This window comes from Nyctibius grandis, chromosome 4, assembly GCF_013368605.1.
Source record: "Nyctibius grandis isolate bNycGra1 chromosome 4, bNycGra1.pri, whole genome shotgun sequence".
Classification (NCBI taxonomy): Eukaryota; Metazoa; Chordata; class Aves; order Nyctibiiformes; family Nyctibiidae; genus Nyctibius; species Nyctibius grandis.
Window position 1 is genome coordinate 69516296 of NC_090661.1, and position 14223 is coordinate 69530518.

The 14223-nt window shown below is 43.2% G+C and overlaps 1 protein-coding gene across 8 annotated transcripts in view; it reads right to left on the reverse strand.

Moving 5' to 3' along the window:
- The window catches only part of KTN1 (kinectin 1), an 80899-nt gene that overhangs the window by 14342 nt on the left and 52334 nt on the right, over positions 1–14223 (reverse strand). For 6 of the 8 annotated variants that reach the window (XM_068397947.1, XM_068397942.1, XM_068397945.1 and 3 more), the window contains 15 exons: positions 14042–14132; positions 13064–13132; positions 12148–12185; positions 11373–11463; positions 11142–11210; positions 9480–9517; positions 8727–8817; positions 8546–8623; positions 7602–7639; positions 6478–6568; positions 6306–6374; positions 5842–5879; positions 4818–4908; positions 2703–2789; positions 794–883 (listed from right to left, as the gene is read on the reverse strand). In XM_068397947.1, coding sequence (XP_068254048.1) covers positions 794–883; positions 2703–2789; positions 4818–4908; positions 5842–5879; positions 6306–6374; positions 6478–6568; positions 7602–7639; positions 8546–8623; positions 8727–8817; positions 9480–9517; positions 11142–11210; positions 11373–11463; positions 12148–12185; positions 13064–13132; positions 14042–14132 — 1069 coding nt within the window. The remainder of the gene's footprint in view (positions 1–793; positions 884–2702; positions 2790–4817; positions 4909–5841; positions 5880–6305; positions 6375–6477; positions 6569–7601; positions 7640–8545; positions 8624–8726; positions 8818–9479; positions 9518–11141; positions 11211–11372; positions 11464–12147; positions 12186–13063; positions 13133–14041; positions 14133–14223) is intronic. The other 2 variants (XM_068397946.1, XM_068397944.1) reach the window with 1 other exon arrangement.

A 14223-nucleotide genomic window follows, 5' to 3' on the forward strand; every position in this document is an offset into this window, starting at 1 on the left:
AAGGCTTAAGGGAATCTTTTCCAAAATCCCTGAGCAGTTAAAGCAGACACTTGCCATGTAATTCTAGGGACCTGACTAGGAAGACTGAAACAGTCTTCTTAAAACTATTTCTAGTTCATCAGGAGACTAACTTTAGCATATTTGAGAATATTTTTCAATATGAATATTCAAAACATCTAGATGTTACAAATCAAACACCAACCCCATTTTTGCAGCCTCACTTCACCTCCTCCACACAATCCAAACCACATGAACCCAGCGCACTTCCCTTGCAAACAACTGAAAGCCACCAAGAATATAAAATTGGAAATCGGTGGTTTTCAAAAGGAACTTTGGGAACAAAACAAACCCTCCTGAATTGTATTAACTGGCACTGAGGCAGCAGTCCCTCTGGAAAGGGCGGCCAGCAGTTATCTGCACAGCAGCCAGGGAAGAGGGACACCCATCATGCCAGGCAGCAAGCAAACACACAGCAGACCTTATCCACCCCTGAAAATTTACTATCTCATTTAGACACAAGATAACACAGGCAGATGAAACAGATGTTAAGGCAGTAAAGTAAAAAAACAAGACAATGTAAACTTTTTTCGTTAACACTTTTCTTGAACTGTCTGCAGCTTTGCCTCTTTGCTGCTAGCAAGTACAGATATTACCATCAGAAGACACTCACGTCCCACTGCAAAAACCCTGGGGCAGAGGGGACTGCAGGGCAATGCTCCAGCCTGCCCCACACAGCAGCACCAGAGCTCCCCAGCCCCTAGCCGTAGAGAGTAGGAAGAGCCACTTCTCTTACCACGTTAGAAGGAAGAGAGACCTTAGGAAACAGCTTCTGGAGTAGTTCGCGCGTCTCCACCTCAGCAGCTTCCAAATGCTGCTGCTTCTCCTAAACCAAGAGAAGGGCTCACGTGAAATTGGGCAACATGCTCCACAGACCTGGCAATAGCCTCTTCTACGCCTAGAGCAATTTACTTAACCCAGAAAGTAATTTTTTAAGTGAGAAAGGCACTATAGTCTCTGAAATTGCCAGTAAATTGCTTCAAAAATTGACACTGAATTGCTTCAGAATTTGGCCTTCACATTTGTTTAGGCTTAAGCTTTTATTTTCTTCAGTTCTCCTCCAATCTAGCCTAGTACAGAAATTACACCATCATTCAATTTGTTCACAACACACCACAAACTACACTGCGCTGAGTAACTGCAACCCCAGATCACACCAACCCTGCTGCTCAAGTGGAGCGATCTCAAAACCAAGAAGTTTGGTCAATCAACATTTTTTTAAAAATCTGTACTTATTTCAAACAATTTTAGGTGGGGAAAAAAAAATCACCATAAATTAACGTCACCACATCAAAAACAGAGAATTAAAGTCAAAAGGAAACTTTGTGTTAATGCACATTTGAACCAGGCCAAGAAAGCAAGACTGTATCTTCTAAATATTACTTCTAAGTACCTCACATCCTCCTTCCCCAAGCTTGGATGCAATGGGAAATAATTATTAGAGCTGTGTGACAGTCTCCAGGTTTTGTCATTGCTCTGTAAATATAAATACACATAGCCAAGGGCACCACAGATCTATCATTCCGTTTATTTAACATTAAGAGCAGGTCAGCCACAGGACATTTGCTTGCTGTGCTTGTGGCAGATTGGTTTAATTTGGCCATACAACGCTCAGGCTCCCAAAGAAGTTTAAATGCAGAAAGCCTGAAACCCTGCGCAGAAGGCAGCTCTCAGCAAAAAATCCTTCACTAATATTTGGGTTTTTTTCCTTCGACACCAGTGTTACTGCGCCTTGCTGCTCTGAGATCCTCTGCTGCAAGAGATTGGCGGCATTAGTAGGCCGAGACTCAGAGACAGAAACGGACAGGAGACATTAGGTGTGAGGCTGTGCTAAGTGTGTTAGTTTTCAGCAATTCAGGAACCACCAAGAAGTGGCAAATGGCTGTTTGATGAAGTCTTCTGACTGCAAGAGAAAGCAGGCAAGCGTTAGCACACAGCAGCAGCAGGTACACAACTCCCCTGAATACGGGGCCGAGCGAAGAGCGGAGACATCTCCAAAACACAGACGCACAATCCCAAACCAGAGCTCCTCTGCTTCTAGCTACCTGACTTGTGTTTTTAACGTTATTTTGATGCCTTTTTTTAAACTCTGCACAGTGGCAATTAACACCAAATCGGGCTCATCGCAAATTCAAGCTCCTTTCAGAGCAATTCACACCCCATATTATTTTGAACATTGGCTCTGATGGTACCTTCATACGCTTTCAAGGAGGAAACGCACAGCTGTGGTGACACCGTTTTCCTGAGAAGTTCCCAGGTTTTAAAATAATAATTTAGTCCTAGTTCCTCACGGGTCCAATAAATTTATTCAAGCACAGCAAAACCCCAGTAGAAGAAAGCAGGTTGCTCACCAGCACGGTCTTTATTCTAGAGCTCCCCACAAGTAAAAAACGATTCACGACAGCTCTAACAATTATGCAAACAAATCAAAAATCAGCATGCCCACAAACTAAGGATTAAAAAAGAAAAAATAAAAGAAACCTAAAGACAACAGGAAGAAGCAGAGATGAGAGTATATGAATGATCACTCAGAACAGACTATATTTAAATTGCAGTAAAAGTTAAATGCCTCCATTTCATTTAAAAACCCAGCTGCAGATCCGCTTCTAGCTTAACGCATGGTTTCTAGCAGTTAACATTACAACCTTGGCAGTCTTGTTCACTTTGTCCTGCAGCAATTTTTCAGTTGATGCCAATGCTTCCATTGCTTTCCAGTTTTTCTCCCGAAGGTCCTAATCATTTTTAGAAAGAATGATTTCAGTTCAGCCAATATTCAAACTGTTTCCGCTTTTACTTCAGAAATATATTTTGCATTACATTCCACCATTTGCATTTAAATGCTGGTTACTGCAAGATGATTTTGCCGGGTAAGATGACATACACTAGCAAAAACAAGTGTGATGTTTGAAAAATCTGAATGAAAAGGGGGGAAAAAAAATGCCAATTTCTGCCCAACCTGCCCCCACGTCCAAAACTGATCCAAGTGTTACTGCAGAGCGTATCGCTACAGCTACCCCACACTTTGACTGCACTTGTAAGAAGAAAGAGGGAAGTTTTCAAAAGTAGTGAGGAACACAGACACCAAACCACAGATTACACAACAGAGTGTTAGGCATGTTGCGTTGCAGAACCCAGCATGGACCCCAGTATACATGGAGGTGTACACACTGATGCCCCTTATCTTGCAACCATATCTAGCAGCGTAGATCCTCAAGCCTCAGCCCAAACCTACTACGCCAGGGCTGTTTTTAGAAACACAAAGCTCAAGGGGCTTGGTTGGCAGCATTTACCCACGCAGCTCTCTCCACTGCATCCAGAACTGGTTCGCTGCTCACCAGCTCTCCTGGGAGGTTTGGGGATTTCACCAGTGGCGAGCATACCCCAGATCCGCGTGGTAACACCACCGTGCCGTGCTGCGCTCCTGCATCCTTCTTGGCGAGGTCATCAAACGTGTACTTCACAAGATGTCAATATGCAAGCTCAGTTAGGAGGCTGAGAGCTCTTATAAAAAGAGCCTTGCAGGATGCTGGGTCTTGCGGGAAGGAGAATACGGTGCTTGGGATATATTTTTTTTTCCAGCCCTCAGAGCAATCTGCTTTAGCAAAGGGCTATTTTTGAAAGGCTGTATTTTTTTTTAGTTCACCACGCAACGTGGCATCCAAATCCTAGCATGTACCTAAACTAGTTTGATTTTGCCTCTTCCATTTGCTGGCTGTCCTAAAGGCTGTTTCACAGGACATAAAAACAAGATTGGATAAAAATGTGATGTGGAAAGCTCGGACCTACAAGCACGGTCTGCCTTTAGCAGCAGCCAGATTTCTGCCTGCACCACGAAGGGTACTTAGACCTTGCAATTCCCCAGGAAACAGGAACACATATGTTCTACCTTTCCAGTTCATCTGTCTTCTAGGAATACCCAGCCACTCTCCCTCTACTTTATTTCAGCTCTTAAGCAACACTACTTGCTAAAAATTTCACATTTTCAATATTTTCCTTGTGCACCTTCCTTTATATTGCCCCACTTTTAAGCAATAAAGCTTATTGCAGTATTCAGGCAATAGCCTTTATAGGCTACAGGCGAGTTAAAAACCCTGCATTTTAACAACTTTCTTTCATATGACTTAGAAGATGCCATTCTCTTGCCCTGCACAGGTCAGGTATTACAAGGAGGTAACTTCACAGCTCTGTGATGGAAGATACAATCTTTACTTCCACCCACAAACAACCCACACCGCACCATCAGCGGCTGCTGTAAAGGAAGGCTCACTGTCCTTCACCTCCTTCAGAAGATCAGGATTAGTCAGTCACTCTTAGGAACGGGAAGAGCCAGATCTCAGACCCCTAAAGGTAACACCTCCTCCCATGTCCCCACACAAGGACCATAACTCAGTCAGAGCACAGCCCCCTTCATCCCCTCACCCTCTTTTCTTCCCTTGGCAAAGGATGCGTTTCTGAACAGGGCTAACAAGGCTTGAATCCAAGTCTGAGAACTTGCTACGAGATGTGTCCCCTAGCAAGTCTCCTCCCTCTCATCAAGTCAGCAACTTGTCAAAGAGCTGACGAAACTTGGAGCAGTAAAGTAAGGTATGCTTAGTCACTCCCAAGAAACGAGGAGTGTCCATGGGACACAACACAGCAGACAACTGTTAGACATTTTCTAAGCAGAACACCCTAGGCATCGAGGAGTGCTGTGCACACAGGTTTGGTTGTTCTTTGGGGTTTGGGGGTTTTTTGAGGGGGTGGGGGGAGAAATTCCTTACGTTGTTCTTTTTCCTCTGTTGCTCAAAAGCATTTCTCTGAGAGGCGAGCTCGTTTTGGAGACTGGCAATTTCCTTCTCTTTCCCTGCAACCCTGAATTAGCAAAAAGAATCATAAACAAGTCAGGAGACATTTAAGAAATTTCGAGTGAAGCACTGACATCCTTTCATACACACTAACTTCCCTTCCCTTTCAGCAACACGCTCTCTTTGAAAAGCTGCTCTCACTGACTTGGCACTATCGCTTGCTTCCTACTGCTCTGCAAACTGCAGGCTGCCAGAGCAAAGCCTATTGTAAAGCTGTTGTTTGCCTACAACAGTCATCTGCACACATTTATCAAGGCCACGGAAAGGCAACACATTAGACGAGGATAAGTCAGCCAGCCCACGCCAGTACAACGCCACGGAACAGGCGCTGCCTGCTGGATAAGAGCATTCTTTTTTCAAGCACTTAGTCCACAATTTATAAGTCATTTAACTTAAAAGAAAAATAATTCAGCCAGCCAAAAATGCATGACAGCAGCAATTTGTGTCGCACAGTATAAGCCAGCATGATATTAGCTTCCACATAGTTCTTTCAGTGCGCTTCACCTCTACATTATAACACTTTTACCCCTGAGATTTTCCCTGGGAAAAAATTTCCACCAGATGATTTTATAATATGAACAACTCTCTACTAAGCTAAGTTCCAAGAAAAAAGCCTGTCACTTTTGCTTGAAACACCAACATTTAACTCTTCAGACATACAGCTGAGCTAGCATGCATTTAAAATTAAATCAATCATAGCTCGCTTACATTGTGGGCACAACATATTACAAGCACTGTCTGCAGAACACTGCAGCTGAGGGTTATTAGCGTGAGCAGAATCTCTAAATTCAAGTTTTATTAGATAGTAAAGGGTTTTTTTACTGGACTCTTCTCACACGCCGATATTGTACATTTGGCATTTACTTCATCTTTTAAATTTCCCGAGCAATAAGTGAAATGAAGCACTTATCTATTGCATTCAACTTCTGGCAGTACTCACACTTGCAGAAGCTCCTCACTTTGGACAGCCAGAGACGCCTACAAACAGATCAGAAACTCATTAGGAGCAGATCAGCAGCAAAGAGCAATGCAGAGGGTGTGATGTGCCTTCTTAACCAGGCATTGCTGCAACACTAAGCAGCTGCACTCTTGGCCTTCGAGGGAGTCCTGCCCAGCCTTCTTTGGCCAGAAGAACTCTGGCTGAGATACAGTGTGTGAAGAAAAGGGTGAAAAGCAAGACAAAAACACAGCAGGCATAAGAAAGAGCACAAGGCTGCAAACTCACAATAAAGGGAAGCCGGAACAGATCGGCAAGAGCCAGAAAAGCTGGCTTAGTGCAATCCAGCCCTGAAGCTGTCCCTGGATTTGCACGGTCAATACAACTACTGGTTTTCCATGCCACCCATACAAGCTACCACCACCCCCTCTGACTTCACTCAGTAACACTGCAATTGGAAGCTGTACCTGTTTGCAGTTCTCCTGCTTTAATTCTTGAATTTGAACTTTGAAAGATTCATTTTCCTTTTGCACATCCTGTTGAAAGAAAAGATGCAACATATACACATGTATACAAATAGATAGACACTCACAATACACACACGCTTTACAACACAAGCCACTTCTATCGAAGCTTTACCTGCAACTGTTTTACTTGGCTTGCAATTTCTCTCTCTTTTTCTTCCACTACAGCTTTCAACTTCTGCATTTGTTCTTCCTCCGCTTTCAACCTGTGGAGATGGTTTAGAAAGTAAGAAAAAAGGGTTAAAGTAAGAATTTATGCTAAAAAGGAAGAGACACTAGCTAGGACGGTTTGTTAGCAGCAGATGATACATTTTGTATGCTATATATAAAGTCAGCCAAAAGGAGAACACACACACATGGAGAAAAAACCATTGCACTATGGCTGTAAACCAAGAAAACTAACAAAAATACATGCCCCCTGCAACAACATGTATTGCAAACACTCACCTGCTAAGAGCTGGCCTGAAGCAAGCTAGTCATTTCACACGTCAATCAGCAAACACCTTTAGTCATAGCTGATCTCAACAGCATTCAGAGCCGAAGGGGGAGGGAAGTCATTGATCACCTGAGCAAATGTTGCAAGCCAGCTGGCTATGATGGTGCCAGGGACAGTCTCCCAAAGGTGAGGCTGCCTTAGGTACCATGTACTGGCTATACTGGAGCTCTGCTGGGAGGGCAGCATATTACAAGAGCTGCATTGAAGCCAGAGCCCTTTTTGGCACAGTCTCATACAACCTTCCTGTGACTTAGAGGAGCCAGACAAAGCAGAGTCAAAACAGAGGAAAGTTGGCAGCATTTCTCCATAAAACAGGAGCTGGAGAACTGGCTATTGCATCTCAGACTGAAAATGGCAAACTATAACTCTTCATTGCTTTTACCAACTCAGCCACAGGCACTTAAATCCACACTCTTAAACACACTGAACAGAAGGAAAAATTATCACCAGACACAAGAAGTAGCAGCAATTTCACTAGTTAGTAGAGCCCTGGGTGATCATTCACTTTCACAAAGCGTGTGAGCACTACTACTGCGGCACGCCAGGCAGGGATGCCAGACGCTTGCTATTACACACAGCGGCAGACACGCCGGCTGGTGTACGTCCATCGGCACTAACAGCTTATTTTAGCAAAGCCCATAAAATTCTTGAAACCAATTCATACGTTCCAATTTAAGATAAACACCAGCACCGAATGCATATTATCAGCAGGCGCTTGAGAAACTGCGACTAAGCGTACTCACAGGCTCTCCAGGTCCTGGACTTGGGATGCAGCAGGTACCTGAAAAACAAAGCAATTCCCAACCTCATTTTGATGGCACAGTAAAGCTTTCAAATTAACAGCAACTCTTTGCATGAGCAGGGGCACCACACAGCTTGCAAAACGCTTGCCAAAGAAATACCAGAAATTTTGCATCACACATTGTTCCAAGAATATCTAAACATATAATGGATTTTAGAAGCACAGCTTACACCAAGCATCCCAAACTTCACACCAGCCCATTTCTCTCCATTCCGCCTTTCCCCTGGGATAAATGCTTGTCTAGACATCCACCCAAAGTAGGAGTACAACTCAGTTTCTCCCCTTTATCACTGACAAAAATCCACACTGAGCTAGAATACCGCCTTACTGGAAAAATTCTTCTGGTAAGTAACACCCAGCTTCAAGGATGTCCAGCCGCCTGTTCTCAAGTCCAGCGCAGGAAACCAAAAGCCAAAATATTCTGACCAGTTGCAACTCCCACAATAGGTAAAGTCAGGAAGGAATCACAGCAAAGCCTGACCACTTCAAGAGGAGCTGCTACGTTCAGTCACAGCAGGAGTTCCTCCATGACCATAGCCCCACAGAGATGCTACTTCATTGCGGCAAGGAGGTACCTAGGACACAGCCATAATTCTGCCTATGAGCTTCCAAGTTTTCAGACCACTAACGCTATTCATTAAGGACAGTATCATCCAGGTTAAAGAAAAAACTCTCGGAACTTTTTCTCTCTGTAAAACCTGTTTTGGATGAACACAGTTGAACTAGTGGGCTCTCTGCACTGTAGACTACCAGTTTAGTAGGATTTAAAATAGCTCTGTAGGTTGAAGCCAATGCAAACCCTTTGTGAGAGGTAGAGGACAAAAACAACATCTTCCACTTCAACTGAGCAGCACTCCCAAACCACATCCACTCTGCAGGCCATACCTGTTGGAGCTGTTGCAGGTTCTGTTGTTCTAACTCCTGAACTTTACTGGTTAATTGTGCAATTGTATCTTCCTGACCCTTTGGGGAAAAAAAGCAAGTTTAGAAGTGTAAATGTAACTTTTCCACAGCCAGAAATACTGCAACAGAATTTATTTCCCTTTAGAATACCAAGGAAGCTTACCTGCAGCCATTCTCCCTTCTTAACAATCTCTTTCTCCTTCTCTTCCAATAAGGCCTCCATGGTTTTCACCTGCTCCTCCATCCCCTTCAACCTGTACCATTAAGCACACAGACACACAGCATAAACCCTCACTCTTTTATCCATCTGAAAAAAAGACATCCTGTGCTTTGCAGCATGTAACAAACAAAAGCAGTCCATGTGATCAAAGGTACAAACACAATTCACCCACTAAAAATCAATGTGTGAACACTTCAGTCTGGGTTAGCAGGAGATGCCCTTGATCAATGGTACTGCTCATTAAGTGAAAGCAGACAAATTCTGCACCAACATATATTGCAGGGGTTTCACACACATGTGCTCTCATCTAAAAATACTTCCTCCCTTCTCCCCAGTTGGGGACACAAGGGACTGACAACCATGATGACTCAATTCTCACTTATGCACCCAGCTACAGCACAGATATTACCAAAGTAAGTTTGCCATACTGCCTTGCCTATGTCCTTCCATCCTGACTTAACACCTTGTAGGTTAATTGGGGCTCATGAAGCCATGCAGCACTTCCCCTTGTTTGCTGTCTCAGACAGGACCAGGTATTTAATAAGGACACCTGTCTACCAAGACCTGTGTTAACAGCCTGGCTCACTTCATGCAAAGTGCAGACACCAGGCGAGAACATTTTAACTTTAAAATAGACTGAAGCAGGGAAGCGGAGGGTATACAGGGCAGACCAGACATGTTAACAGCTATACTTACAGAGTCTGAAGTTCATTGACTTGTGACGTAAGCGACACCTAAAGAAAATAATCAGTACTTCAGTTCAACGCACATGGAAGAGACATAAATGCTATAAACTGCTCTAGGGAGAAACATGGGGAAAAAGCCATTAGACAGTACTAAAACAGGCACTATTTGTTACAGTTACATAAGCATAACCATGCTTTTTTTTTTTTGGTGGGAAAATAAATTATGAGAAGCCAAGTGTCTCCACTATTTACTTTCTCCACATTTAAAATGTGACTTCTAGAGCAGAAAAGAAAACAGTGCAAATGGGAAGACAAGCAGGTCCACTGGAGCACCCTTCCACCACGAGAGACAAAGGAAGCAGCAGACACTGATGATGACAACCATCTCACTAGCAACTGCAGCTCAAATCAGAGAGAACACCCCTGGTCATTTAGACCTTTGCACAAGCAAGTGCTTTTTAGATGCTCTCTGCAATGTCAGCATTCCCTTAAATTCCCATTCTAAGGCTGAACGTAGATTAAAGAAACAAGATTTAGTGGGAATATTTCCTTTGAATTTTGTATAAAAGCCTGACAGTGGCTATCTGTGTAGACACTGGCTGTCCAAACAGCTAGCTTAGTTTAGTCCTCTACCACAACATGGCAAGATTTTCAGACATTCCCAAAAACCTCTATTCTGCTTGCAGGAGACCAAAAGGTGCACAATCACCACCTCTGGAGCAAGCATCCCTCCTATGTAGCTTTCCAGAGACAGCAACTCTAAACTGCATTTCGTTCTGGACTCTGTGTCAGTTCCAGGGAAGGAAACACACACAAATTAATTCCTCCAGTTCCTGGGAATTTGCTTTGGAGGAAAAGCCCAAGACGGAAACATATTCTGTGAAGCTTTGCCTAAAAAGGACAAATCTTTAACACTAAGGAAAGAAGAAAAGGGGGTGACATGTTGGAATGTAGCTAGAAAGACTGAAAAAAAGTGCAGACCAAAAAAACCAACCCACACCCCACACACAAACAAGCAAGCAAACTTCCTGACAGCACGATGGATTAAGCTGCCTGCAGAACAGGCTCCCTAAGGAAACGTGGGTTGCTGTTGTTTTGGATGCTAGACAGCAAGCATGCCAAAAAAGCCAATACTCCTCCATTTCTGCATTCCTGATAGCTAGAGTAAAACTCACTCTGCCAAGACAGGCTTTCTTTGGACACTGAAAAGAAAAGAGTCCTAGGTTTACCTGGAAACCAGATGCTATTTGGACCCGTAGTATTGTTCTAGCAACACAGAAAGGCCAACAAAAGGAGAAGGACCTTCAGCACTTGAGATTTCCAAGTTGCCAGCCTCAAAGGATGTCCCAGGGTTGTGTGTTTACTACAGGGACAGTATGTAATATGCCCAGACAGAGCTAATGCTACAATACTTTAAGATATAGCAATTCTTGCCAAATTTCATACTAAAAGTCCAAAAAGCTCAGGCATCCAGAGGAGTGTGGCTTCTGATGGACAACAGTAGTTACACTATGTATTTTCAGCTTTATATCTAAGAATAGTGTAGCTCTACCAGTAAAACGTTCCCTTACACAATGACATTCACCAGTGAAAGAAAACACTAGAACAGAAATGAGTGAGCAGCGCATCCAAGGCAAGGCTGTTTCACACTTCTGGCACTAAGGTGTTTTACCTGTTTTTCCATCTCAAGCTGGGAATTTCCTACTTCTTCTTTCAGAGCCTCTATTTCCTGTGTCAAAGCCTTTTCAATGACAAAACAGACAGTATTGGACAATGGAAACACAAAAACGCCACAAAAATGGATGTTACAAATTCATCACTATAGAATGCCGTGCAGTAACAAGTAAATGGGGGTCAGTGGCATACACACAGAAAGGAAGGTAGGTATTGCAGAGATAGATACCTGAACAGTCTTCTCCTTGCTTGCTACGTTAAGTATTTCAGCTTGTAGGAGTTCTTCCACTGATTTTATTTTTCCATCCTTCTCACAGATCCTTAAAAAGGAGCAGAGGAACAACGTTAGCTGGCTGAACAAAAGCGCTACTTGAGCAAACACAGAAGCTTTGGTTCTGCTATCACATCATGTCACCAGCCTCTGGGATCCACAGTGGGACCTCCCACTGTTGCTAGTGCCATCTCTCCCTGCAGTCCCAAAGCCAGATAGAACAAGCAGGAGAAACAAATAGGAGAAATAAGACTGGGAATAGTGCAGAATAAGCTGGCATTATATAACCAGTAGTTCACATGCTAAATAGATACTATTACTGTATAAAAATGCAAATTAAAGTTATCAGTAGTCCCTGGGATGACACACACTTAACTTCAGCCTTCGCTGGACATTACAGTAAAGTATTTATCAACTTCAGATACACATATGCAGAGCAAACAAGCTCACTTCTTTTACAGTGCCTACTGAAGAGAAACAATTGTCTGACAATTCAGTGCAATTCCTCATCTAGTCAAAAGTTAGGGTTATGAAGTTAATTGCTTAGCAGAGAAGCAACCTGATTTTCAAAAGATACTGATCTGACTTGATGTGTTTCCAAAGTGATAATGCTTCCTGACACACATTTCACCCAGTTAAAAGCAAATCACTTCAGGGAAGCAAAACACTTGTAGTCACAGAATAAAGACAGACAGAAGTAACAATCAGAAGTGAAATCTGTGCAGTAACTTACACTTTCTGGAGTTCTTCCACCAGTGATTGGAAGGAAACCTGTTCAGAAGAGAGCTTCAACTTAGAAAAACAGAAGACAAAAACAATCTGCAAGTGCTGAGGGGTAAGGAGTAGAGAGCTTGAGCTCTTTGGCACTGGGTAAGCTATGTAGCAGCCTAAAAGATTTTATCTATCTGGCTGCTCCTGAGCAAGTTAGCTGTTGGTCTCCAGTTCCTGGCAAACCAATATCAGGTCTGCTGCAAGTTCCAGGAAAACAAAAGCAAACCCACAGCACCTTTACCAGGAGAGGCTGAGGTTCAGGGCCAGCATCTGATCAGCTAACCTTTTCATATCGGCACTACTGTACGCCTCTCCACGGTTATTGTGCTTCTCTCCCATAAATGATTTTCTAGAAACTAAGTGCTCTCCTGAGCTGCCCAAGCAGAGCTGGATGTCAAGGAAAGGCACTTTCTGATCAGCACGGAGCGCACATCAAAAACAGCAACACTGTGACACAGTGTCACTAAACAGAGACATAAACAGAGGGTGCTAAGTCACTCCTGCACAAGTGGGGATTAACATCACAACGCTCAAATATGCATAATGAAGCTGAAGGAGAATGAGCTGCCTACCAGCCATGCTTGCTGCACAGGCTGCTGGAAAAAAGCAACCCACTGCCATTCCAGTATGTGGCAAACTCAAACCAACCCAGAACTGCTGCTGATTGGAACCTTTACAGCTGCCACGTTTCTGACACTTATGCAAAGGAAGTATTTGACAGAAGCACCAGCTTCCAGACCAACGGTGGAAGAAAACAGGATGCTGTGCCAACAGGCTTCAAAGACGTCTTCACCTTTTTCCCTTGACTTTTGCAACCACAGCAAGATTCTTTTAGATTTAGTTTAGGTGTAATGAAAGTTTTAGATGAAAAGTACTACCTGCTCTGATTGCTGAATCTGCAGACTTTGAAGTTCTTTTCTCAAGGATGAATTTTCTGTTCGCAGTGCCTTTGAAAGCAGACACACAGATAATGAAAGACTCATTTGCTGGGAAAAAGTGTTAAGCTTAACAGAAAAGTCATTTATTTTAGAACAAGTGAAAGACTTTGAAAGCCTGAAAGAGACCCCCTCTGCAGCAGTTACAGCCAAAGTATTCAAGGGTCTAATTATTCATTACGGACAACTCGGAGTGGACTTCCATCTATAGGAAGTTACAGTCCTGGGAAACATCAAGGTGATGGGCTCACATCTTTAGCTGTTTAGTGACAGGACAGTTTACTAGTGTGCAACCCCTCCCCAGTACAGGGGTCTCAGCAATGCATCTGGAATTTAGGGACATTAAGAAAGTGAGCATTGTCTCTGCTATGCCCATGTAGACAGGACACAGCTTTCCAGTAAAACCCAGCTGAAAACAGAGAAGGATTTTTGTACTGGCTTTCCAGATTTCTCATCAATAGCTTCTTTATACACAGAACAGGAAGGAAGTACCTTTAGCATCACCCCAGAAGTGTCACTAATTTATGATCCATTTAACCCTTCAGATTACCAACTAAACAATGACATGCAAGATCCCCATACTGACAAGTTTTTACAAGACACCCTTTCCTAAAGACAGATTTGCTGCAGATTAGGCCAAACATACAGCTCTGGAGATGTATTCACTTTATTCCAAAAGACACCAGGTAAACATCCTAGCAAAATCTGCTCTAGACCAAGCAGAGAAAAGCACTTACTGTACACCATCAATGCTCATGCTTAGTCTACCTTACCAAAGAGGTTTTAACCTTGTCTTCACAAGACGCTTTTCCTATTCAAAGGGAATGATCTCAGACTGCACGATGAGCACTCAAACATACACTTTGCACAAGAGCACTTAATCTCTAGTTCCCCATAAAAAGATAGTATGAGAGATTTTACCTTCAGCTCCTCCTCTTTATTAGCCACCTGTATGAGTCCTGCCTCAAGCAGCTCTTCAACTGTCTTGATTTTATCATCCCTCTCTCTCATGCTGAGAAATGAAAAGTATTAGGAAAAAGAGAGTTAACCTTTGAAGGCAGTTTAGCTATCAACAGTAACTCTGCTGCCAGAAAAACTGGATC